The sequence below is a fragment of the Tympanuchus pallidicinctus genome, unplaced genomic scaffold (assembly GCF_026119805.1).
Source record: "Tympanuchus pallidicinctus isolate F22 unplaced genomic scaffold, pur_lepc_1.0 scaffold7, whole genome shotgun sequence".
NCBI classification, from domain to species: Eukaryota; Metazoa; Chordata; class Aves; order Galliformes; family Phasianidae; genus Tympanuchus; species Tympanuchus pallidicinctus.
Window position 1 is genome coordinate 20,885,492 of NW_026294791.1, and position 25,668 is coordinate 20,911,159.

The 25,668-nt window shown below is 41.8% G+C and overlaps 1 protein-coding gene across 5 annotated transcripts in view; it reads right to left on the reverse strand.

The window, feature by feature from the left end:
* NEK7 (NIMA related kinase 7) overlaps positions 1-13,585 on the reverse strand; it is a 61,909-nt gene extending 48,324 nt beyond the window's left edge. For 2 of the 5 annotated variants that reach the window (XM_052666943.1, XM_052666944.1), the window contains exons 1-2: positions 13,436-13,585; positions 1,707-1,791 (exon numbers count right to left, since the gene is read on the reverse strand). In XM_052666943.1, the coding sequence (XP_052522903.1) occupies positions 1,707-1,763 (57 nt within the window). In that variant the 5' untranslated portion in view covers positions 1,764-1,791; positions 13,436-13,585. Of the gene's footprint in view, positions 1-1,706; positions 1,792-13,385 lie in introns of all 5 variants that reach the window. The other 3 variants (XM_052666940.1, XM_052666941.1, XM_052666942.1) reach the window with 3 other exon arrangements.
* Between the last annotated feature and the right edge of the window lie 12,083 nt (positions 13,586-25,668).

Sequence of the window (25,668 nt, forward strand, 5' to 3'; positions counted from 1 at the left end):
GCAAGGATTCACTTAACTTCTGACACTATGCTAGACAGGAGCTCTCAAAGATGTGCTACATGGTATTTTTTCAAACTTGTGCACTTGTGTGCAATTGCCATCTCAATGATTCAAAAGCATCTAACTACCCAGAAAGTATCACTGAACTCCAGTAGTGAGCAAGGGAGGCAGACAATAAAATAGATGTCAAAAATCCAAGACTACTGAAAAAAACAGTGAAGTCTTTATTCACCAACTCTCACATCGTACAGCGCGCCCAGTGAACAATCCACACCAGCTCCTCTGGTGTGCAAGCCTCTGCAAGAGGTTCTCAACCTCCTTCGGAGAAGAAGCAGCTCAGGTGAGACCTTACTGGTCTCCATAACTCCTTGAAAGGAGGCTGTGGCAAGGCAGGGGGTGGCCTCTTCTCCAAGATAAAGCAAGATGGGAAAATGACCTTAAATAATGCCAGGGGAGGTTCAGGTTGGATATTATGAAAAACTTTGCTTAAAGAGCAATTGGACACTGGAATGGGCTGCCCAGGGAGGCGGTGGAGGTATTGAAGAAATGTTTGGATGCTGTATTAAGGGACATGGTTTAGTGGACAATATAGGCAGTAGGTGGATGATTGGACCATATGATCTCAGAAGTCTTTTCCAACCTTAACCATGATCCTGTGACTACTACAAGCTCCTCAACACTGCTCCATTTCTGTGTGTGGCAGAGCACTACAGCAAGACAAAGACTGATCTGGACTGAACAATAAATAAACAAATTCTATAAGACTTCCTATTATTTGCAGATTCAGCTTAAATGCAAAAAATTTCATCGCAGCAATTCAAATATTCCAATGATCAAGTAAGAGGGAAACTATTTCACGTAGACCAATTATACTCCTTGTAACAATAAAACTGAAAAGCTATTTTACTAGCATGAATTCCTAAACTGAATTTCTAGGTGAGAGCAGTATTTCCAAAGTGAACCAGTCCTCAAAAATGCATTTTTACAGGAATATCTGTAGTCATAGGGTAACTTGTGTACTTCACTGGCTATAATCTATGCTGTTAACGAGAACTACAAACATGGGCTTCAGCTTCAGAAAAAAAAACAGTACAGCTTTTATTTTTGAATTGTTGCCACAGTAAATAGTGTAAGTTACACCACCACAGGTTCTTGCAGTCTCGTACAAACATCTCCTAAAACTGTCAAACAGCAATATCCCAGTAATGTATGTCAACAGATCAGCTTTATCCTTCCTTCTACCAACAAATATTCCAAGACTGCATTTCTTACACATCTTCTTTCTAATAGAACTACATCTGCTGAGAATTTCTCCTGCCCAGTTTCAATAGGGAAAGGCACTAATTCACATCACTGGGAGATGTAAGAAAAGCAAGTTGAAGATATATCTGAAGTAAGTAAAGTAATTCAGTCCTTGTTTTGAAGCATGGAGTGTTTGACACTTAATCACCTCTCAGCAAAACTACTGCCTTTACCTTTCCCTCATTCTCCCTCTCCATGGTAGTGGAGTGGTAATGCAGTAAAACAAAAAAGTTTTCTATCAAACACAGGACTATCAACTGTATTTCAAGATCACCAAAATTACATTATACCTCTTCAAACCTTCCTTCCCTCTCCGTAAGGAATAATGTTTTCTAATTTCTCTATATAAGAACTGCTAGCCTCTGTTCTTGAGTAACTGTTCAGAAAAAAAAAAAAAAAGATACCTGTGGCTGAAATGGTGGAGCTGTGGGCCCCTGCATGCCTTGTGACTGCTCATCCATTCTATCAGGCAAAAGCGTCCTTTAAGACCTGAAAAGAGAAACATAAACAGTCATTACACTGTAATCCAATTATGCTGTAATTTACAAACAACAAAGCCAGCAGTAAAATTGAAGAACTAATATTCTCATTAGCATTCTTTAGTTTACCAACATCTAACTACTCCAGTTCTGCAGTTTGGAGAAGGAAGTTTACTTGTCTTCAGCTGTTCTATAAAACATATGTGAACATACTGGACAGGCTCCAAACACTTGGAAGACCAGAGCCATGCAAAGGCCCTGTCTGATGGAAGCTGCAACTCGCCACTCTTCAGAGGCACCAGGCCCTTGTCAAACTACAAACACCTGAGGCCAGCAGCTCAGACCTCTAGGAAGAGTAGGAGATAGCAGACCAGCAGAAGAGTTACAACTGCACACATGCTATTTAAGCTCTATTAATTTATCCACAGATTTTACATGGTAGGCAAGCAGAGGCAGGGAAGCAGGTGCAGCATCCAGCTTTACTGGTGCCTACAAGGAGCATCACGCTCTCTCTGCTCAGAAGAACACAATCACAGAATACAACAGAAACCTCACCAGCAGCCTTGAACACAAGCAATGGAATCAAGTCTTACGAAAGGAAGCCCCTCAACAACTGTTTCAACGCACACAAACACAAAGCACTGCTGTCTGCCACTTGATCAAACCTGGCAAGGCTTCCAGATTAATGAGAGAGACATCTGACTGCAAAACTATTCCAGCTTTTTGGTGTCCAACTGATTTACTTCCTGTTTCCAATCCTGGAAGTTCACTGCTGGTAACTCTTAAATCTTTACCACCAGGAAAATTCCTACGATAATTTTGATCAGATAAATCTGTATACTTCAAACACTGCAAGCATGCCTCCCTGCACACAGAGTTATTAATGTCCCACAAACCTTATTCTACAACTATCACACAAGATTTTCACCTAGCATTAAACTGAAGTTCAGCATGAAAGCATGCAAGCTGCTATCTCCTTTAAAACACAGACACAAAATAAATCTTCCCAGTAATTCCTTTTGACACTATTATAAGGGTTGAAATAGCTCCCAAGAGAAAACAGGGAACCTTAGACAAAGTTTTTTAAAGCTTATTGCAAAACATTTAAGAAATCCTAACAAACCACTCGTGTTCACAGCAACACCACTCTTACAGCATCACCCTGTTCACGCAGCTAATGGATCAAGTCATCACCGAGCAGCTTTGCAAAGTTTCTCGCCACACCGCAGCAGTGAGCTGAGCAGCAGGCAGGACGCACACAGCCAATCACTATTTGTCCTCTCTCCCATCAAAGCAGGCATCCCACCCATCTCAGTACCACTACCCACTCCCAGCAATCAGGGCTCACAGCAGCTTCCTCTTTGTATTCATAGTACTTCTTCATCAAGGATACAGTTTGGGGCTTTGGTTTCCCTATTAGCTGTAATTAATACAAAGATAAAAGAAATCCAAAGAAGCAATTTCAGGCGGGTCAGCAGAAAACGTGTGATCAAACTGATGCAGGAGGCAAAATAAACAAAGTAGAAATGGGAAGATTTCTAAAAATAATAGAGAGGAGACAAATAAGAAAACAGCTGGTGGACAGATGCTGCACAACTCTGCAACTTGCAACTTCCCAGCCAGCTGCAGGATGCCAGCGCTGACAGCCTCCTCCAGGCTCCACCACATCCCCTGGCAGCCTCCCTGCCACGGTGACACAACCACACTGAAAAACTTACTTAGCACAAGACTGCACCTCACTGCTTGCTTTTACAATGAAATAAAGAACTGAAAAGATAACAAACGTGTTCTACCACAGTGAGCAAGGAAGACATTAACTTCTGAGGTTTTTTGTTGCTTTTGTAGAGGAAAGGCAGAGATCAGTGATTCATGCCCATATACTGAAGTCCTTCTACATTTTTTTTTTTTTTTTTTTTTTTTTGACTGCATGACCGATTTGTATTATAGAGTAATCTGGCATTTTGATCACACAAAATGGTAAGGGTGCAAAACTCATCTCTTGTACCATTTCTCAATGCGGGCAAGAATTGGATTTTGCTGCTTGAAGACTGTTTTCACAGAGAGGCATGCCTTTCACCTTGACAATCAACCCATAACAGAGTAATACTTATTTGTATTTAAATTACAGATGATAATTTCTATTTTTCTGAAGATGTTTTTTCATGTTGTAATTTACTAGTGAAATGATGCTTGAAAATGCTGCCAAGTAGTTAGCACTCAAAACTAAAACGCTAATGCAAGCATTTAAACATAACAACATTCTCTTCTTGAAGCATGTCCCATGAGGATCTCCCTCTGCAAATCTACCACCTCCATACACAGTGGCTCCCGGAAAACCACCAACAGATGAAGTGAGAGGCAAAGCAGCTACACCACCAGCACCCAAAAAGCCAAATCTGACTAATATTACCAGATGTACTTAGGCTAATCATGCAGGAGTAAATGCCTCCCCGTCTTCACCACATGACTTATAAAGATGTATTCAATTAAAGAGTCTTCATCACCCTCAGAAGAGCAGGCCAGGGTGACAGAGCACTGCTGAATGTCATGCAGTGCAACGAAGAGGGGAATGGTATGCAGTGCGATAGACAAATACCCACAATCAGGAAAGCTGATTCAGACTGAACTGATGTAAATACGGGAAAACAACATAGGCAAGACAAAGAGGGAGACTGAGAATTTCCATTTTAATAAATACTCCAGAGTTCCTGAGAAATTAAACAAAACTGCAGGCAAATAATAGCTGGTGTAGCAGGAAGGCACACATACAGCCTCACCTTCTGCTTCAGCAGTACATGTCTTATGCTGTATGGCACAGCTACTCTTCCAGTTGGTGTGCCCTGGCCTCTAACTAAAGGTGAGACTACCAACGACTCTTAAAGAAACCAAAGCAGACAGCCTGCCCCTCTGCACCAACCACAGTTCTCTGCTACATCACGCTGGAGGATTGTTTTTAATTAACACTTGTAAAAAAGAAAAAGCTATCTGGGAAAAACGTGAAATCCTTGCAACTTTTTTCTTCACCACAACTAAGTCTTTACAAACAGGGAGAAGTTATCTCAGGAGACCAAGTGCTACACACCACCTAATTGCATGAAATGTGCCTTTTCAAATGCTATTTTCATAGCTCAAAGTCCATAAAAAATTGAAATGTATTTGCCAGAATTCAGACACTAACATCTTTGTCTTAACAGATGGCAGCACTACAACACAAAAATACACCACATTCCTGTAGAAAACATCACCATCAGCCATAGCAATACGTGGCTTCCATTACTACATGCTACAGACCATGATTTTTCAGTTTTGGACTTACCTGGAGACATTCAGTAATTGATGTCAAAGAATAAACAACATCTACACTTGAAAAATATAAATATACTTCAGTCAAAGGATTAATGAGTGTGGAAAATGTTAGTCATAGATTTAAGTACTCCACGTAACTGCTAACACGGCAGCACAAATTTACACTGCTCACAACGTGCTGGTCAGGTACAGTTACTTCAGTTTCTTTTCAAAAAGGATGCCATGTCCTTTGCTTAACTCTGGATTGCACTGTCAATCAAGGCAGGTATTTTTTAGGTTTTTTTTTTTTTTTTTTTTTAAATAATAAGTTCCCTTAGTTTTACTCATTGTTCGGTTTTGTTTGCTTGTTGTTCTCAAGGATGATTGCTTCTGGAGGGCCGAGGTCCATTTAACATCATATATACACTCTACTTTTAGGTCCGGAAGTTGGAGTCCTCTGCATCTAGTAAGCACTTCAAATGGCAAACCTTAGTGTCCTAAACTGGTCAGCCTGGTTGAAACCAAAGAACAGCACTCTGGAAACAACGGCTGTAGATTTCCAAACAGCCGCACCTTGCTGGGCCAGCCACACCGGCACGCCTTCCTCAGCACCCACCTACTGCTGACAGCATCAGAGGACACAGTGCAGCACACAGGCAGTACTCTCACAAGCTGCTCTTAGGACGCTGATGTGTCCCAAGCCCTCACGTCCTTGTTCCACCTCCAAAAGGCATAAGAAAACACCCTGGCAGTTTACCTAAAGGTCTGCTTTCTTACTTCAGATTGGGTGAGGTTTTGTTTGTTTTTTCCCTCCCTCTCCTCCAAATAGTGAACTGGAAGATGAAACCTAATGTGTTAACATACATTTCAAGAAGTTATTCACCCACCTCCATACCATTGGGATTCTAAGAATCATAATTAACATGGGTCTATTTAATGTGAAATGCAGGAGATCTTAATGAATTTTCTAGTGTCTTTTCATTAAATTATTCTTAACATAGGTCAAGAAAATGAAATTCAGTTATATATACACATGCTACTACACCATCCACTCAGAGTTGCACGGTCAGCTTTAAAAAAGCATTAAAAATTATTAAATATACTGGAACACTTGAAACGCTTAAAAAAAAAAAAAAAGGAAAAAAGCCAATCAATGCTGCTCCACTGCAGCTGGTTATGCTTGAGGCTTACAAACAGAGCACAATCAAAAAAGTATCTCCTGTTTCCTGCTCGAACACTACTGGACAGCAGCCAAGGCTTGCAAGACTTGCACAGGGCAGCTGATGCCAGGCTCACACAGAACTTAACAACCCCGAGCCAAACTGAAAGCTCAGGCTGTGATGCTGGAACAAGAAGTTTCAGCATTAGCTCGGGCACCAGAAGAACCAGGTGTGATGGAACTGAACAGCAGAGAGGGGGCTGCACTCCCACAGCCAGAGCTGGGGACTGGAAGGTGGGCAGGTGCTCACAGTACAGAAGGACCATTCAACTGCACTGAGGACTCTGCACTTCCTCTTGTAAAGACCAAAATACACAAACATTGCCTGTAACATGGGTTTTCACATACTCATATTTGCAATAAACTGATTAGGCTTCTGGACAAATTTATGCTCAGACAGCTTCAGTAAACAGCAAATTTTCCAAGGCTGACAGTGTAACATACAAACAGTGACACTGCACGTATCCATTGCTAACTAATTCTCCCTAGGACCTTTTTCATATGTTCCTACTTCCCTAGGAAGCATCTGAAAGATTAGAAGCATTTACAACAAGTACAATACTAAATAATTAGCAATAAACAGTTCTACCATCACCCACTCCTCTTTTCCAGGTCCTTTGCTCTGCCCAGCTCAAACTCACTGTACTTTTCACTGGTTTGCTACTATTAACAGAGTATGACAAACATACAGTCTGCAACATGCGTATTCTATGCTTATCATTTATTTAATGGCTTACTGATTATTTGAACTACTCATTCACTTGATGAATAAATATTTGACCACACCAATTTCTTTTTTTGCTAAGTTGGATATAAGTATTAATAAAGCAAAATGCATTTAAGTTGACACTCATTCAAACTCTGCCAAGAAGATCAAGGCCTTAATCAGCAAGGACTAAAGTCAACTCCACACTGGAAGAGCAAGTTAATCATGAGCACAGGGGGAGCCTGTAATTTACCCCAACTAACGTACATTATATACATGAACACACAGAGACACACATTATGCATATGCATCATAACATAAATACACACACATACACGTCTATCCATAATCATTTATAAATTATGCGTATAGACATACAGAATGATTACTATTACTAGCTAATGGTCATTAAAATGAAACATTTGTTTCACAATATAAAAAATGTCTACAGTGTGACAAAACCATATTCCTTGGTAAATTCTCTGCAAAAACATCAGTATCAGAAGAAAAACTGTGACCTCTTAAGTGGTAAATATGATTGAATATAGATGTATATATACACACAGGATTACCTTACAAAGTACTTCTGAAAGAGTTATACTTTGAATATACTATCAACTGAACTCTCCCCGTAGGATGGCAGCTCTGTGAGGACAAACTTGAAAGTGGAGGACAAAACTAATTATCAGCATTTGTTAAGTTAGAAGTAGTTATTAATTATCTACCTATGTGGAAGGAACTATTCTTTATTTTTACTTAAGGCAATCAACAAAATGAATTTGGGCTTAAATGTTTCGTTCCTTATGAGCTGTCCATTCCAAGCTCTACAGAAGCAGTCAAACATGCACAGTTAAGCTGGGTTAAGTGCTGGTTTTAGCAACAGCAATTTTAGCAGAAGCCAGCATACACAAATTATCTTTTTAATTACTTAAAAATAAAAATAAAAAAAATCAACAAATATAGTAAGTGATCACATACAGTTCTATCATCCATCCATCCACCCAGATTCATCAGGCACTCTTGTTTCTGACCCTGAAAGCACACGTTCCAGCCACTGCTGTTGCCCAGCCCCCAGGAGCTCCCAGTCAGTAGCCAGAAGAAAGGCCACACCTCACAGGCCCATCTCTCTTCCTCTCCCCCCACTGGCACAATGTAACAAGGATTTTCTATTCTCCTCCCTCTCCTTGCCAGTTGTGTCAGGCAGGCAGATTCCTTATCTTCCCAGCTGCTCCCAAAGGGAGCACTGCACTGACTCGCCCTTTTTCCAACTGTTGGCTATCTCATGACAACCAACTGAGGATGAGCCTCCATTTTCACTCGGTTTCTGTTCACCCACTAAGAAATCCAACTGCCGTTTCCTCATATGGAGTAGCCAGTTACAAAGAAATACTTCATTGCCTTCAAATGTTTTCCCCGTGACGCAATCTCAATTCATACACAGCCCTTGACCACACCACTACCAGCAGAACAGGCCCTTGGCACACACAGGGACAGCAGCCATCCCTGGGGCGCCTCCCTCCCTCCCCTCAGCCACACGCGCCAGGCCCTGCTCCCTGCCCTGGGAGGAACCAGTGTTCCTTTACTGGACCAGCCACAAACCAACCCTGTCAGGCAACTCCATTTTTTCTCCAGATCAGATCTAAAATCTTTCCCCTTGCAGACACAAGGATGGAATTGTGATAGCAGAAAAGAGACGGAAGATGCAGCTGGGGACAGAGCAGCCCTAATTTACATCAGTTAAACCTCTGGTCAAATCACTCCTCAAGCACAAAGCCAATCTAACAGCTCACAAGCACTTAAGGTCTTCCTTTCTTTTGCACACGATCCTGCTTAGCCATTCTGACCACCCCAGAACGTTTGCTGAGCTGGTTCAGCCCCAAATGCAGCCAGGCCCATGCTCCACAAGCAACACACGCTGAGCGAGGCACAGGGGAGGCTGCCAGAGCCTTCGGTCTGCTGAGCAAGAGCAGAGATAGGAAACAAGGGAGAGATCAGAGGGAAATGAACATCTTCCTTCTGGCAACAGTGAGTAACTGCATTAGCTCACATTTCATTTTAGTTCAGCCTTAGGTACAGATGATAAAAAGTATCAAATGATTAAAAAAAAAAAAAAAAAAAACAATAACAGGAAGGCAGCCGACACAGAGAGAACACAAGTTATTCAGTAGAAAGCCAAGAGTTTTGTCTGCAAAATACCATGCAGGTATGCAGGAGCGGGAAACAAAACATATGGTAACAAGTCCAAATGAAAAAAGAAAAAAAAAAAACCACAAGATTTTCAGAGAAAGGAAGTTAAGATGTGATTGGAAACCCTTAAAACCTAACCCTCCCCAGGCCAACACATGGGCAGGGTGATGAGATGGCCCTTCTCTTTAAAACATAACTTCAGTACACAATTTAAAACCTAAGCTACCTCCAAGATGATGAAATGAAGCAGCACACAGAATGGGAGCAGGAATACCAGCCAGACTCAAGAAGTTTTTCAGGATCCTCTCACACCGCCTCCTACTCCACAGCTCCCACAGCTGCAGTGACTGGTGTGAGATCCCCAGGCCCAGAAGCAGAGCACCAGCAGCCAGACACTTCACCTCTGCAGGACAATGCAAAGCTTCACAGCTGTTTCTGTATCTTACATTTAACCTCCGCCAGCAAAAATCTGCAAGATCCATTGCTGCTTTTGGAGTCTCCTCAATGACTAATTGTTTGTGCAGTGCGGTGTACGCAGGCTGCTCGCAGCTCCTGCTCCCAAGCCCCGGTTGTGTCCACAAACCTCACAAGCAGCCCACACACCTAACACAGAGTTCTGAATTCCACTCACGGCAAGTATTGGAAATTCACTGCTGTGAAGACAACTCCTTTTTTGGATCTGTTTTCAGATGAGGAAGAAAAGGGTACAGAAGAAGGGCCTCTACAGGCCAAACGCTATGCCTTTTCAAACTGCAAGCTTCTACTTCCTTATTATAGATTGAACATGAAGCTTACCTGTGATATTTTTGCCTTCCAGTTTTCAAGGAATCAATAGCTTTGTGACAGAGGATTAAAATGAACTGAAAAGGACCAGATCATCAACAGTGTAGCAGCTGGCTCCGCTTCTCCCAAAGACAAACATCTCAGCCACATGCTGAACTCCCAAGGCAATGTAAAGCAATTAATCTCGTCCAGCTACTAAATATAACAGTAATAACTGTGTTATAAATCATCCCAAGCAGATTAAAGCAAAGAGCCTTGAATGTAAGTTCCCAAATGCCACATGAATTAAATAGTCTATTTGAATTGGTACCTATAATCAGCAGTGAGAAGTCACTGGTATCAGAGAGCTAAACTATGCACAGTAAGACTCAAACATGCATACTATTTTCCTACAAGTTCTTCTTTTCAGAATCTTGTCGTTTTTTTTTTCTAACAAACTCCCATACATAAGCACATGTGTTCTGCCTGCCCCATAGGCAATAACGGCACTTGAAATACACTGCTTTCTAACTTCAGAAACAGAAGCTGAATTGTACTTACGTTTCAGACACACACGGGATTATCTTTAACAGAAAAGGTACATATTCTAGCAGTATTGCTTCTGTTCTGCTTTTTAGATAGCCTGACAAAAACAATCCTTTCAGTAAGTTTCTTAAGAAGGCAATGGAGAGTGATGCTGTACTGCACTGCAAGGCTGAAGTACTTCCTATGTGGCCAGCAGGGTTCAAACCAAGATAAATACAGGAAATGAGTGCTCTAAAGGCTGCCCCCATCACCACTTTGGAATTCCGACATTATTTTCATCTCTGGTGCACACTGTATACAACACAGCTGAACTGAACAATTTTTCTTGAACTTAATCACCGATAAACTCCTATGACTATTCACAGCGTTAACCTTTGCAAGCATATCTCCCCTCCTTGTCAGTTCTAAGCACTACTTCCTGGGAATCAGAAGGGACTTCCGGATAAGCTGCAAATAATGAACATTAGAAGTTACTACAGGTCACCCTTTCCCCAAAAAATTACCAAGATCAGGAGAATTCAACCATTCAGCACAGATGTTTGGAAGACTGTCAATCTTCCAAAGACAACAAGGGACCGATGGTGACGTGTCCAAATGCAGCAGAAACAAAGAAAAAGAACTGCTTACCTTTGAAAGGCCTCAGGTAGGCACAGATCTGTAGCAAGAGGTGCCCTTCCCTCCACTGCCAGCCCTTAAATGATGTCTGGGAAGGAGTGGATCCTGGCTCCAACCCTTCCAAGTCACCCAGGTACACTGCATGCACCTGAGCTCCCTTGGGTTGGCCCTGCCTTCCCACCAGGTGCTCAATCACCATCTCAGGCCATGACTTAGCATTTCCACTACAGCGATACAACCAAACGCAGAACTAATGTGAAGGCAAGATCCTATACTCAGTCTATTAAATATGCATTTTTCACATGCATGGGCAAACTGCCTCCCCAGAGCATCTCCATGAACAAATATAGCAGGCTAACTACATTCAGCTCAACTTTGGCACAATAAAAGGAAAATACAGGTGTACATCAGGCTCTGACAATTCAGAGGATACCACATGTTATAGCAAAACCACCGACTGACTTCATGTACTCTTTTTTGACTGTCTTAGGATAAATCTTTCACATGAGCTTCTCATATACTCATATGTCTTCAGCTAAACAACTCTAAACTTGTACTTATTCTTCCTTCTTTGGAAGGAATTTCCACTACAGTCATGAGACTCCATTTGCCTATTTCTTGTAGACCCTGGAAGGCACAACAGTAAGTCAATCAAAAACAGATTTTCAGTGGACTAAAGTTCCTGTTTTTTATTTCACATCCATTTTTTTTATTTTAGTTTTTATGTTGAATACAAGGTATCTACCATAAAAGCAGTATCTCTATCCTTCCACTGAAAGTCTCTGAGCATGCTTTGAAAATCCATCTACCCAAACATCAGATACTTCTAAATAAAACATCCTGAATACTTTGAAATTAAAGAACATGCAAGTGTGCTTTTGTGTTATTTCCTTCCAGTATCAAATATATATCACTGCAGGGCTTTAAATTCTTTCTTTAAAGCTGCTTGATGATACTTGCAAACTTCCCTCTTTCCACACAAGAAAAAACGATTTACCCTTCTTTTCTCCTGTTTTCCAGAGCACATGAACTAATCAGAGCATTCTACTGCATTTCATCCCTCTCGCAGCAGCACGAGTCAAAAACTTCAAATGCAGACACCTCTATAGTACTGCAACTCTAAGCTGTTTCCAAAGCAGCAACGAATGGAACATGTTTTAAAATTTCAGTCTTACAATTTAGTGGAGTTGCAAATATCCACATGACATCTATCTGACTGAAGTGCCTACCTTATGGAGCAATACGTTGTCCACTGTAACTTCAGACTAGTCACATAACTACATATAGGAAAGACATCCAGTCAATGAAGTTGCTACGCATGCATGACCTGAAAAATAACGCTACCATTCAATCTGAGAAAACAGTGCTGTGACAGTTACGTCGTGCAAGGCAGAATTGATGCCTCTCATGAAACTCAAAGCAGAAGCTCAAGTTCCAAAGAAGAGCATCTATTTTGAAGGGACAGTCTGTACAGACACAAGCCAAAGCTCGGAACAGGTGCACGCAGAACCAAAATCTGGCACTGTGCAAGGTAAACACGAAGCCACGGGGAAAAGATATTTACCGATCTAATTTTTATTATTATTATTATTTTATACTGACAGAGGATGCCCCGCTCCCAGCGCTTTTCAGCAGGCCTGCTTCTCCTGGTCTCACACAGCCACGCCGCCCACGCCCGGCAGCCTCAGCACAGCGCAGCCAACCCAAGGCGGAGCCGGCAGGCCGAGAGCAGCACCGCACCTGCGCCGTACACGGCCCGCAGCCAGGCGAGAGGAGCCAGGCGAGAGGGGACGGGCACCCGCAAGGAAACGCCGAGAGACACCACGAGCGGCTGCTCCTTCCGCGACACTACCCGAGGAGTCCAGCCCGAGGCGCACCGCCCCCGCCTCTCCCCGGCTCCCGAGTGACCCGGGAGCCGCTGCGGGACCTCGGCCCACCACGACCCCAGGGAGCCGCTTCCTCAAGAGCCGCCGCGACGCCCCTCGCCGCCCCGCAGGCGCCGACTGAGCGAAGGCGGCCCCGGGCCGGTTACTGCCCGCCACCATCCCGCCCCCGCCCGCAGAAAGTTTCTCTCCCCGGCCCACACCGCTCCCTCCCCGTACGACGGAGGGAGCGGCAGCCGCGCCGCCCAACGGCGCCGCGAGAACGAACCCCCACCGACCAATACGAGGCGGCGAGAGGCGGGACCCCGCGGTCCGCCCGCGCGACTCAGCGGGGGGAGCGCCTCCAGGCGGGCGGGCTCAGCCCCGCGCCTCCCGCCCCGGCCCCGCGGCGCCCCGCTCACCGGGAACCCGCCGCCGCCTTCGCCTGCTCCCGGCGCGGGGCTGGCCTCACCTCTTCCGGCTTCTCGGCAGCCGAAGCCGGGCCGCGGCTCGCGGCAGGCGCCTAGCGGGGCTGCTGGCCGCCGGCTCGGACGCCCGCTGCGGCCCCGACCTCCTCTCCGCCCCCCGCCGCTCCTGCCGGGCCCGTAAACATCCCGGCATCCCCGAGGATGGAGGCGGGGCGGCCGCCGGGCTCCGCCTCGCCCCGCCGCCCCCCTGCCGCCCGTGGCCGTGGGGCGCCCGGCGGCGGCTCGACGGGGCGGGCAGTGGTTTCCGTCGGACGCCTCACGGCCGGCCGGGCGGCTCTGCACCGCCGGCACTGGTGCGGTGCGGCTCGGCCCGGCGCAGCGGTAACGGGCTCGCGAAGGTTCTGAGGCACGGAGCGCTCGGACCTCGGTGGGCAGCGGCGCTGAAGGCACGGCGCTCGCCCGGCGAAGCCGCGCAGCAGAACAACATCAGTAGGCGCGCAGGCCTGTCTAATCAGGGCGCTGGTTCTGCGATCTGCCAGCAGCACCCGCCTGAAGCCTCGGCCCAGGCTGCTTTGGCGCACAATGGAAAGAGTACAAATTATACCGCACGATTTCTCAAGGAAGGTTACACGGCACTGTGATCAAATAGCTTCTTCCTAAGGTGAAGAAACCGTATGTAAAGGACAACTGTTTTTGTTTAAGTTGTACTGTATCAAAGTCTCTTGCAGAACAAATAAGGTATGGACCAGTGTGTCTGGAAAACGTCCATTCACCTCTCTGCAAAAGTACAGCCTGCTTGTGAGGTGGACCTCAGCCCTGAGACATCTGTGGGGTGTGCAAGGATAGAAACTCTCACAGTCAAAAAATACATTTTTCTTTACTGTCTCATTTCTCTGATGTTAGTACATTTATTAATGATTCTGCACATTTCCTCTTTATCATAGCAGTATGTCATCTGATGCTTTTAGCCACGTGGGTTTTTTGTTTTGTTTGAGCAAGATGTTATTTTTATATCCACTGCACTTACATTTTTACTCCTCAGTTTTCTCCATTTGTTATGTCACTGTAGCCACTGTTACTGCATTTCTACACTGTTCAGCTGTCTGAACCCAAACACTGTTTTAGGCTGATACTGCCAACTGCTGCATCTTCTTCTCTTTCCTGTATTCTAGCCTCATTTGGATAAAAAATGTCTGCTTCCATTTTCTTTTTGGTGCTTTGAGAACCCAAAGACTTAAAGCTGAATATGCTGCTTCAGTGAACCAAACATCATCATGGACATCAACAAGAGCCTTACAAAAAAAAAAAAAAAAAAAGGGGGGGGGGGGCTTTAATAAAATACTACACTTATTTTAAATAAAATACAAGTTTAAAATTTGCAGGGTGACAAAAACCTGCCATGTGCTATCAAAGTCAGTCTTCAGGCCTGTGCTGTACAAAGCTTTACTTGTAAAGGGATGTTTTCCTTTGCTTTTCAGTGCACATTTTCACTTTAATAAACCCATCTAACATTCCTGGTAATGGAGCCTTCACATCGTACAGAGTCAGAAGGGCAGAAAAGGCTCTGGAAGATTGACTAGCCTAAGGGGTTGTTAAGGAGCAGGCTCATCTCTGGTGATTCTCTTGGAGGCTGCAGGGGACACTGACTAACCAGCTAGCAAAGGCTTAGAGAAAACAGATGAAGACATTGGAATTAGGGGTCTGAGAGGAAGAACACAGCTCTTAGGTTTAGCCTTACCAGCTGCTGGAGGTGTGGCAAATGCTCCACACCTGGAATCAAGCAGGCCAGAGGCAGAAGGAAGGAGTTTAGCATACAGCTCCCTATACTGGAGCTAGTTAAGTTTGGTCCCTGCAGTTTGCCTTAGGTAATGTTTGTGGAGATAAAGGGCTCTCTTAGGACTGGCATTTTATTGGTATGTTAGTACCATCTTGTTCCACCTATTTTTTAATTATCCTTAGGTTAAAATTGCAAGTTAAGTGCACTGGTTTTGCATACTGAGAAAAAAGATAACTAAATAAGAGAGAATTGCAGAGATGGCAGAGAAAGATCCTGCGAATTACAGAAGGATCATAACCATATTTTCCCTAGGTATCATACTAGATGTGAGTTCTACAATATATATGGGAGAGTTATAGATGCCCCTCACTAATTCTAATTTGGGAGTTAATTTTGATCTTCCTTAACAGTCTGCAAGTAATGATATTGTAGCAATGCACATTCATCATTTACTGTTGAATTCGGTAGAGAAATATGTAACAACGTTGAACAGTTGGTAACTGCAGATTCTCATTTACAGATGCTTCCTAAGCTCTACTGGCAGATGTCACTGTCACTGATGCTGCGCTTCACCAGCCTCAGTATTGTTAATTAGTTAATCAACTTAAGAAAGCTCCATGAGTCTTTTTCTGGTCACTGAAATCTATTGGTATATATAAAAACTATAAACATGGCTACCATTCAGGGTATTATCTAAAATACCACATGATCATAAAAGGTATTATTTGCAATGGCAGTGTTGTGTGTTATTATCATTGAACCAGAAACGGTGGTCTTTGCCAGGATTTTGTTACCAGACTCGAAAGCAGTTAGAGACTTTTAGGCAATGACATTTAAGTCAAGCAAGGACTCAAACATTTAAACCTGCTCCCCAGGTGATTCCTTATGTGCTTCCTGCTACTCCTATTATCTAGGACTTCATCCATCGAGCTTCCTGAGATGTTCATTAACAGCATAAACTTTAGACTCAAGAAAAATACAGATTTCAAAACTTTAACAATTTCAGGCAAAAGAGCTCACTAGGGCAGAGAAGCTGGGAATAGATGTCGTTGGGGTCACAGATGTAAGAGGTAACATAACAGCTCAATGGTTAACAATTCTTCAGGTTCTTCAAATCAATAAACCGGAGGAAATTAATCAAAAGGAGCAACTGTTCACTCTAAAACCTTGAAGCCTGAATTTTCAGACTTAAAGTTTCCCTCTGTCCTGGTTCTTTGTTACTAATGGTAAAAAAGCTCATGTATCTACCTTTTTTGTGGCAGGGAAATTAGAAAGGTGTGATGGCCAGAGTGAAGAGAGATCAGTTCTCTCTGGGCTTGATAAATATTGCCATAGGATATTACGCCAATTTTAAATTCAATTCATTAGAGAAGCTCAGAGACCTCTTGGTTTGAATGAAGTAGGGCAGAAGGTTTCTGTATCAAAGAAGCATTCTAGAATCTTGATCACAATACATTCAAATTCAACGCCTTTGTAGAAGTGAAAGGGAACAAATAAATTTACCATAGGAACAGTGAACTTTGAAAAGATGGCTGCAAGACGTCAAGTAAGCTTGTCAGAAGCAAATTGAAAGTAAGAGCCAAAGGGGAAAGTGATCTGCGTTAGGATTGCTGAGCCTATCAACTGTGTCTATCAACTATCGAAGCTTCTGGAAGGAACGGCTGAAGACCAGTGGAGCTCTGCAGGAGAGTAACGGATAGTAGTAAAAAAGCACTCTTAAAATGTTGTGTTCAGATGAGGGAAACAGAAAGTAGCAAAAGCTCTGGCAATCTAAACGTAAAACTGTAAAAAGCAGGCCAAAAGCATTTCAAGGAAAATGTTGGTAATGGTATAAAAAGTAATTGTGAGACCTCTTCCAAAAACATCAGAAGCAGGAAACCTGCTGTGGTAGATGTTGTGAGGCCAAGTTTGACTGTGATTTAAAGACAAAGTTTTAAACAAGATAAGGCCAGAAAAAAAAACCTGGTGGCTTCAGTAAGTCTCATGAGACATTCCTGCTGGGGAGCCTGTCACACCGCACAGACATGCTGAAGCTTTTGGAAGGGTGAGGAATGGGGAAAGGGTGAGAAAACACAAGATGACTAAGTTTGCCAGTGATAAAAAATTGTACAGGAGATAATGTAGAAATGCAGGTACTTCAGAGAACTATGGACACAATCACTTAATGCTTTTTGCTCCAAATCCTTCAAGCATTTGGACAATACTGAGGAGGATTGAATTGCTTTTAACTGTTTTTTCCAAAGATGATTCTGCTCATCATTTTGAAGAGATGAACTCCATTCTAACGCAAATAGAGTTATTCCTTTTCATTTACCCATTACGGTTTTTAAAACATAGGATGATGGAACATGCAGTTATAAATCTAAAACGTGGAGGCTGACAACTCAGGTTTAAGGGCCATCAAAGAGCTCTGGACACTTAGCAGTATTGCTGTGCAGGGCTGTATAAACAAGTGTGAGAAACACTGAGTTTAAGGAACCTAAAGCTGTGGTGAAATTTCGCTTAGTAAGGAAATAGTGTTGTGAGCAAACAAAACACCTAAATTCTCCTGCTTTGCACACACACACCAAATTATTGTTTTAAATTTTAAATGCAGTAATTTGAAAGATTTTAGTCCTTCTTTCATTTAGGATCCCAAGACATTATTAATGCAGTGTGCTGTTTCTGATTTCTCCATAATTGTCACATGCAGAAAACTTTTGCCGCACAGACAGTACATGCACTAAAAGGAACAGTGAACTGAACCTTATTCTACTTTCAGATTGAGAACTACCCAAAATAGCATCTAAAATACATCCATCCAGTTTAAAAAAAAAATAAAAAAAAATCACAAAATATTTTTGTGAAATATCACAAAAATAAAGCACTGATATATGAGATTCAAACAACGAAGCCAAAAGAGGTCTTTTTTTAAGCAGGTCCTGGCGAGAATAGCAAGGCCTCACAAGGAGCCTAAATAACTCTTACTTGGAATATCTGTTCTGTTTAGAAATAACCATTGTGTACTCTAATGCATCAAGCTACTGTTGTTTAGTGGTTGGTTTTTTTTCCTTGTGTTTTGAATCTCACAAGATTGTTGGTCTCAGGAATTCTGTGGCAATGACAACATCGTATTCCCTTTAGGTATGTTTAAGTTTTTACCTTGGAAATGAATTGATTGCCCCGCTCTGAATGCCAGAGCCTGGCTGCTCGTACTTCTTGCAGCAGCACAAATTACCTAACTCATGTCCAGCAGCAGCCCTATGTGCATGAAGCTCTTTCACTGAAAACCAGAAACTTGTGTTATTCATATAAAAGGAACTCTTACAGAAGTTGTTAAGCCTTACAACTTTCAAATAACTGTTATGTCTGTTTGTATGAGGCAGTAGTGTTTACGATATGACACAGGATTAGAAACTGTCCCAAAGTCTATAAACATGCACTTGCCAATAAAAACTATAAACAGTACACTTGGTGTCACCAAGGCCCAGATTCTTAGTGTAAGTCAGTGTGGCTGCTCTGACTTTGGTGAAGTCACACTGATTTATGCAGTGGAAGAGTTGGGCCTTGGCTGTTGGATCCAGGAATGTTCTTTTAACCAGAAAAGAAAAAAAAAAAAATCACCTAAGTTTGTCCTTTCTTTCACTAAGTCATAGATTTCACAAAATGTGTTCTGCTTGAGTCATTATTACCATGAAGTTATAGTAAATTATTAATGAAAATCCAGATCTGCAACATTTTATGCCAAATAAAATAAATACCCGAGTGCTGAATCACATTAGCTTCGTTGGTGCCTAAACATTCAGACGCTGTGTCCAGAGAATGCACTGACACCTCAACCTTAACTTTTGTTGCTCCTCCCACCTGGCTAAATTCTTAGGTACACCAGCCATCCTCACCATTGTACACCTCAATGTCAAAGCCCTGAGGAGTTCATGGAAGATATATATGAAAATGATAGTACAGGTAAAATTTAGAACAAGCTCTGTAAAACATATGATATTTCCCAGTGGAAAATGATTGATAGGATAATGCATTTCCTGGCTGGTTAGCATACAAGTAAATCATGAAGCCACTGACCTCATGGAAGCTTTGCTGTTCTCCTCAGGGAGGTCACAACGTCATCCCAAACGTCCACCTGTAAAGCTGGCAAAATCAAACTGATGTCAATGAGTTTGGTTTAGGGCTGTTCTTTTTTGGCTTTTTTATCTCATCAGATAATATAGTCAGCAAGTGATAGGGGTATTGCTATTTAAAAAGCAGAGTGGGTTATAAAGGAGAATATTCAGACTTACTGCTAACCACTGCATCATGCCTGGTGATACAGCTGGACAGCTATTCAAAACACATATTGAGATCTTCTTTCTTACTGGAATTGAACAAAATTTACACCTTTGGAAAAGACAGCCTAAGGTTTGTAATTACTTAAACACCATTTAATTTTCATATTTAGTACCAATGCAAGATAAAAAGATTTCCATTTCTCTTGCAGGCTCTTTCCCCAGGAACTAATATAAATCTTTGCAAGTGTTCTGAACTGCAGCGTTACTTGATAAGCTTTGTTCAAGTAGCTTTATTCAGTCTTTCCATACAATCTTGATCAAGTTTCCTACTTCAGCTAGAAATAAAATGGAGAGAAAACAGCATTAGTTCTCCTAGCATCCTTCCTCTCAGCCTTTGTCACAACTAGTTAGAGTGTAATTCTACCAAACAGGAGTTGTCTCTCACCATGTCTTTGCACTTTGCCTAGTGGAATGGAGCCCACGCCTGCGCTGCAAAGTAAATGAATAATAATTTATGATGATGCTGGAAGGGTGTTGACAGAAGCAGAGCTAAAGGCACTAGTCGGGAATAACCACATTTATAGCAAAAATAACTATTGTCAGTCAAAAAAGCAAACTTAAGCTCCAGTGTTTAATCCTTATTAGCCAGAACTCCCAGTGGAAAGGACATGATTTTCTATAGTATTTTTTTTAGAATAGGGACTAGGGATTTTTCCCACCAACTTCAGTAGACTTTGAGCCAGATTTAGAAGAAAAAATCCACATAACAAGTGAAATAAATATTGCTGGCATTTTACAATAAAATGTAAGTGCATTTTATAGGTGGCTAGCAGCTTGTAATTACCCTTAGTAAAACTAATCCTTTCCCTGTGCTTATTAAAATGTTTCATGTTTCAACAAGCCGTGAAAAGGACTCGCTACCAATCTCTTTAACGCGCAGTGAAGCTGAGAAACATCCACCAGAGTCACAGTTCCCAGTGCCAGTCCTGCTTCCGTGCCTGCCGTTGGAATTCAAAGCCTCCAAGGGAATTAAAACTAACATATTAGTTCCTAATTAAATCCAAAAGGGGTGTGAAATGTAACCAAATAACTTTATGGTATTTCTTGGGAATACACTCTCAGGAGAATAAGGAAGGAGAAGTGGCTTTCATTAATAATTTTCCCTCTTCTAACACACAGAAAATATCTAATGTTCTCTTGACCCCCTTTTCATTTCTTCAAGGGGAGCATTTGACTCTTCAATCTTCCTGTTACAAATGTATTTTAAAAGTTGCTGCAGGTTTGTAATAATTCAGTAGGATAAGGAAGTACAGTCATCACTATTGCAGTCCTTTTTTCTTCAATTAGTATTTCTAATCACATTAGACGTGTTTTCAGTATCCAGAGAGGATGCCTGATCCCTACAGCTATCGTGAACCATTAGCTTTAATTAAAATTTACAAGTCTAATGTTGTTACATCTGCTAAAAGCATTAACTGCCATGTTAATTACCAAAATGTTAATGTTGCGTTAAAATATGAATGTTCCCTTTTGACAGTTCATCTGTGGCTTAATTATTTATTTTTGATAGAACATGTCCTAAAAAAAGGAAAAGGCATAAAAGTGGGTTGAAATAACAAGACATAATGGGATAACTACGTCTAAATGGAGAACTTACTACTTCAGAATACCAACTGTCAGCAGAAAATCAGCTGTATCTTCGCTAAGTGTCTCAAATAAATACATAGCACTCACGTCACGTCTGGGATATTATAGATAATCTGTGAAGTGTAAAACTTTAATCCCTGTAGTGAGCACCATCATCCTTGCAGCCCTACAATAGAAGCTTCCCCAAAACAGAATTTTACATCAAAAAGTTACGGAACCACTGAAGTTTCCACATAGAACTTTTTTCCAGAATATTCATCCATTTACAAAAGGAATTGTGTAGAATCCAGGCCCAAAGTTGCCGTATTCCCTCTACCAAGAAATCCGGATCACAGTGTAAGACTTCTAAAATTATTGTACTTAACAGATAATGCAAAACACTTGCAATGATTCATCTAAAGAAAAGTAAAACTGTGACTTGCTATATTTCATGGTAAGTTACTCCTCTACCGTAATATTCTCACAGACATACCTTGTCACTGAAATGAATAAATGAGAAAATCCTGTCAAACTGCGGTACTGATACTCTTTAGAATCTTTATCAGTGACACAGGTGATGAGATCAAATGCACCTTCAGCAAGTTTGCTGGTGACACCAAGCTGTGTGGTACAGCTGACGCCACAGAAGGAAGGGATGTCATCCAGAGGGAGCAGGACAGACTCAAAAAAGAGGCACGTGAAAACCTAATGAGGTTCAACAAGGCCAACTGCAAGGTGTTGCACTTGGCTTGGGGCAATCCCAGGTATGTGTGCAGACTGGGAGGAGAAGGCCCTGAGAGCAGCCCTGTTCAGAGGGACCTGGGGGTCCTGGTGGGTGAAAAGCTGAACATGACCAGCAGCATGCTCTTGCAGCCCAGAAGGCCAACTGTAACCTGGGCTGCATCAACAGGTTAGATGTTAGGAAAGAATTCTTCACTTAGGTGATGGTGCTGAGAATGCAGTATTTCAAATTATTACCCATTATTAACAGGTTTGATGGTTTTTCTCAGTTTTGGGCTTTTTGTTTGTTTGTTTTGCTGTTGTTTTGTTTTAAACAGCAGAAACTAGATATAAAGTTCCTTCTCATAACATGAAAAGGCCAGATTTGGGTAGATCACTGCAAGTTCTCAGTGGATTGCTGCCTGGAAGGACAGCAAGTGTGGAGTCACCTCCCTTGCTTCCTCCCAGCTAGCCCTTTTCTAATGCCTTACAATTACATTTCTAACGTAATGGATTTTCTCAGCTGTACGGGGAAGTCAGTAGCTTCACCCACAGAACAAGAGTTTTCTTGAAATATAACTGGAGCTCTTCCTTTAAGAGGTAGGCACTGTATCATTATTACTGGCTTCTCAGAGAAGTTGCATTCAGTTATCTTTTTTTCAAGCTGTCATGTAGGAAAGCTTACAGTGTTTGGAGAACTTCCTTGCTGTCCCCTTGCAGGACCATGGAAGCTATCAAGCAGACAGCAGGAATCTGTTCTCCAGCCACTGTCCCAACAGTAACAACAAAAAAAGACATTCAAGCTCTGAACAGCATTTTTTCCGAGATGGCTCTTCGGGTTACATTTTTTATTTATTCCTAAAGATTCTTCAGGGTCCAAAGTGATTGTAGAACAGCTGACTGGTCCTCAAAGGACTCCTTTTCTGCACATCTCTGCAACTGAAACACTGCCCGGCCCTCTTGCACCTGCTGCAGTTCTGCCCCACAAGGGGAGCTCTGCAACCACCTTTTGGTCTTTCTTTGCATCTTTAATTTTGTTTTCCCCTAAGAGCCAGGGGAGTGTGACCAGGTTGATAGCACTACTTTGCACAAGGCTCAGTCAGTACGAGACCCAAAGCTATGGCAGATTATGTTCCCAGAGGTGTGAGTCATATGGCACTGACATAAAGCAGGACTAAACATAGGAGTTACTCTGATTCCAAGGCTTTTGAAAACACTAGTTCAAACAGGAAATATTCCCAGTTAAAAATAATAGTTGTTATTTTGAAGAATTGTATGTTTGGAAGAAAATTCTTTCTAATAGTCTGCCAGAAGGCAACCCATCTCCTGGGCTTTATTTGCTTGTATAGATTACACTGCCTGCAGCAATACTTCTTAAAGTCAAGTTTACAGAAACTTCTGTTTCTCTTGGGGAGATGAATACCTTCCCAAGCTCATTATCTGGGAGCAATCAAACACCCCAGAAGAGACAACATATTTCAAACAATTGATTTGCAATTAATCTGATATTAACTGCTGTCTTGCAGGGCTCTAACAAAATACTTATTGCCAAGTTATGCATTTCTACCAGTCTTGGGACTGGAATTCCACCCCTCTTTTTGAAGTCTTCCAGTTCTTAACACATTTGAAAACTCCTTAACTTTTTTTTCCCCTAAGGAAAAACTGGAAACAGTTTTTATTTGGTTGCTTGTCATTATAAAGCAGAATGTGAAGGACTGCTGTACAACCACGGAAACACCAGGCCAACAAGGAGCTGCCCTGCTCATCTCTGCAGTAATCATAAATCCTCCTTATGAAATGGAAGTTAATCACACAGTATGATGCCCAGTAGTAGCTCCAGCACAAGTATTATCTTTTCTCAGGCATTCTGGCTAATGCAACTCAGGATTATTTTCAGGGATGTAGCATTAAAAAGCAGTGTCTGTACCCAGCAGGTTCCGATTTCTCAGGAAGTACACATCCTCTCAAAATTAGTAATATTTTGTTTAATAACAAAACCAACCTTAAAATTTGCAAGTGCCCTTTCTGTACTTTTTTTTTTTTTAACTGTGCATATACAGCTAGTTAAACGATAACTGAAGGATTTCTCTTGCTCCCTGCAGCTCCCTTTGGGTGGAGGATGCTTGTTAGAATGTGCTTTAATAGTGGCAACCAGCGTAGTGCACCATCCACCAAAAAAAAATTTAAAAAAAAAAAAAAAACACATTACTGAACTGTAAAAGCAGTGGGGTTTTAGTAATAGTTAATTAAAAGGCCAATGTAAAGGCATTATTTTATGGTCTCTTTCCAGATATGTTCACAAGAGTTTTTCCATCAGACAAAAACATCAAAAGGCAAGCTACACAGTTTTGCTGGGCATAACTTTTTGATAAATGTTTCTGAAAAGCAATGACAGCTTCAGCAATAAACCTTTCTTTGACCTTTCTTGTGAACATGCACACATTGTTGAATAAACACACTGCAAAGCACTGCACTCATAATTACAATGGAATTCATAAAATCTGTTACAAAATCACTTACTGCAAATCTAGATTTATTTTAATGAGAGCAAGACTGACTAACACACTGATTTGCCTACAGAGAAGTTCCACTTGATGGGTATGTTCATTCGTAGCACTGAGGACCTGATTTACATACCAGTGCACAATCCACATGTTTGATTTGGGCACAGGATTTATATCCCTTCCAGAAGAGTACCTGTCTGTTCATTATAGAGTATAGAGTATATGTTCGTTGTGTGTATTTATGTATCCTGTATGCATGTATGTATCTGCTTACATACTTGTGTACAATATCCTATGTGTAATTGTAATTAGCACAGCAGGTCAATCAATACTGAAAACAAAACTAAATAACTAACATTAAAGTTAATGGGAATTTTCATTCATTTCTGTAGACCAATGTTTCCCCTAAAAACTTGATTGTTACCTGGCACCACATTTCCTGTCCTAATTACTTATTCTTGTGCAATTACTTGAAGTAATGTTCTAGTGACACAAGCAGTGACACTGGACATTTAGCAGAAGTCTTCAATCATTCCCCAGATCTTAAGTTCATGCAAATCCATTGTAATTCTCAACTCTTGCAGTAACATAGCATCACCTGCACAAATCAGTGCCTTATTGTTTAGTGAACAAATCTTTTAGATCTTAAATCTTTGTTCTCCAGATCGTAAGCACTGAAATGCTTACAGCATCTCCTTATCTGCTCTACAATTCACAGCTCCTAAAGGCTAATGTGTAGGAATCATTTCATTTTTTCCTATGTTCTGCCTGAGGAGTATTAATCACTCCTCTATAAGTCTTATACTCACTGCATTCCAAAATACTTATTATCTCAAGGATTCCCATGAGCTATTTCATTCTCAAAAATTTAAGTATTTAATATTATTGCCCTATGCTATGTTAAAGTAAGTACTTGCATTAATTATTTCTTCCAGATATAGATGATTTAAGGTCACAGACTGCTACATATTCTGTACTTCATTTCTGGAGTTCCCAGAGCAGGCAATCCTGCAAGGACTTATAGTAGCTTCAGTGCTTCACATAAGAAAATAACCCTACATCCCATTTTAAAACTTAATGTTGTTTTGTGTATTTTACAGGATACCAAAGTACCTGCAGCATAGTGACAAAGTAGCCAACCACATGATAGAAACAGCAGACAGGAACACAGGTCATATGCAATTATGGCAATCTCTTACAGCGGGATTTAATGATAACATAGAAGCTGGATACTCTTTAAAAGAGTCACACACATCTGTACATGTATAATCTGCATGTCATTTACTGATGACAGGATTAGAGTAGCACAATGCTGCTATGCTTGCGCTGCTATTAGATGAGCCTGGACACACCAACTTACTACAAATCATAGGCAGATTTTTAGGACA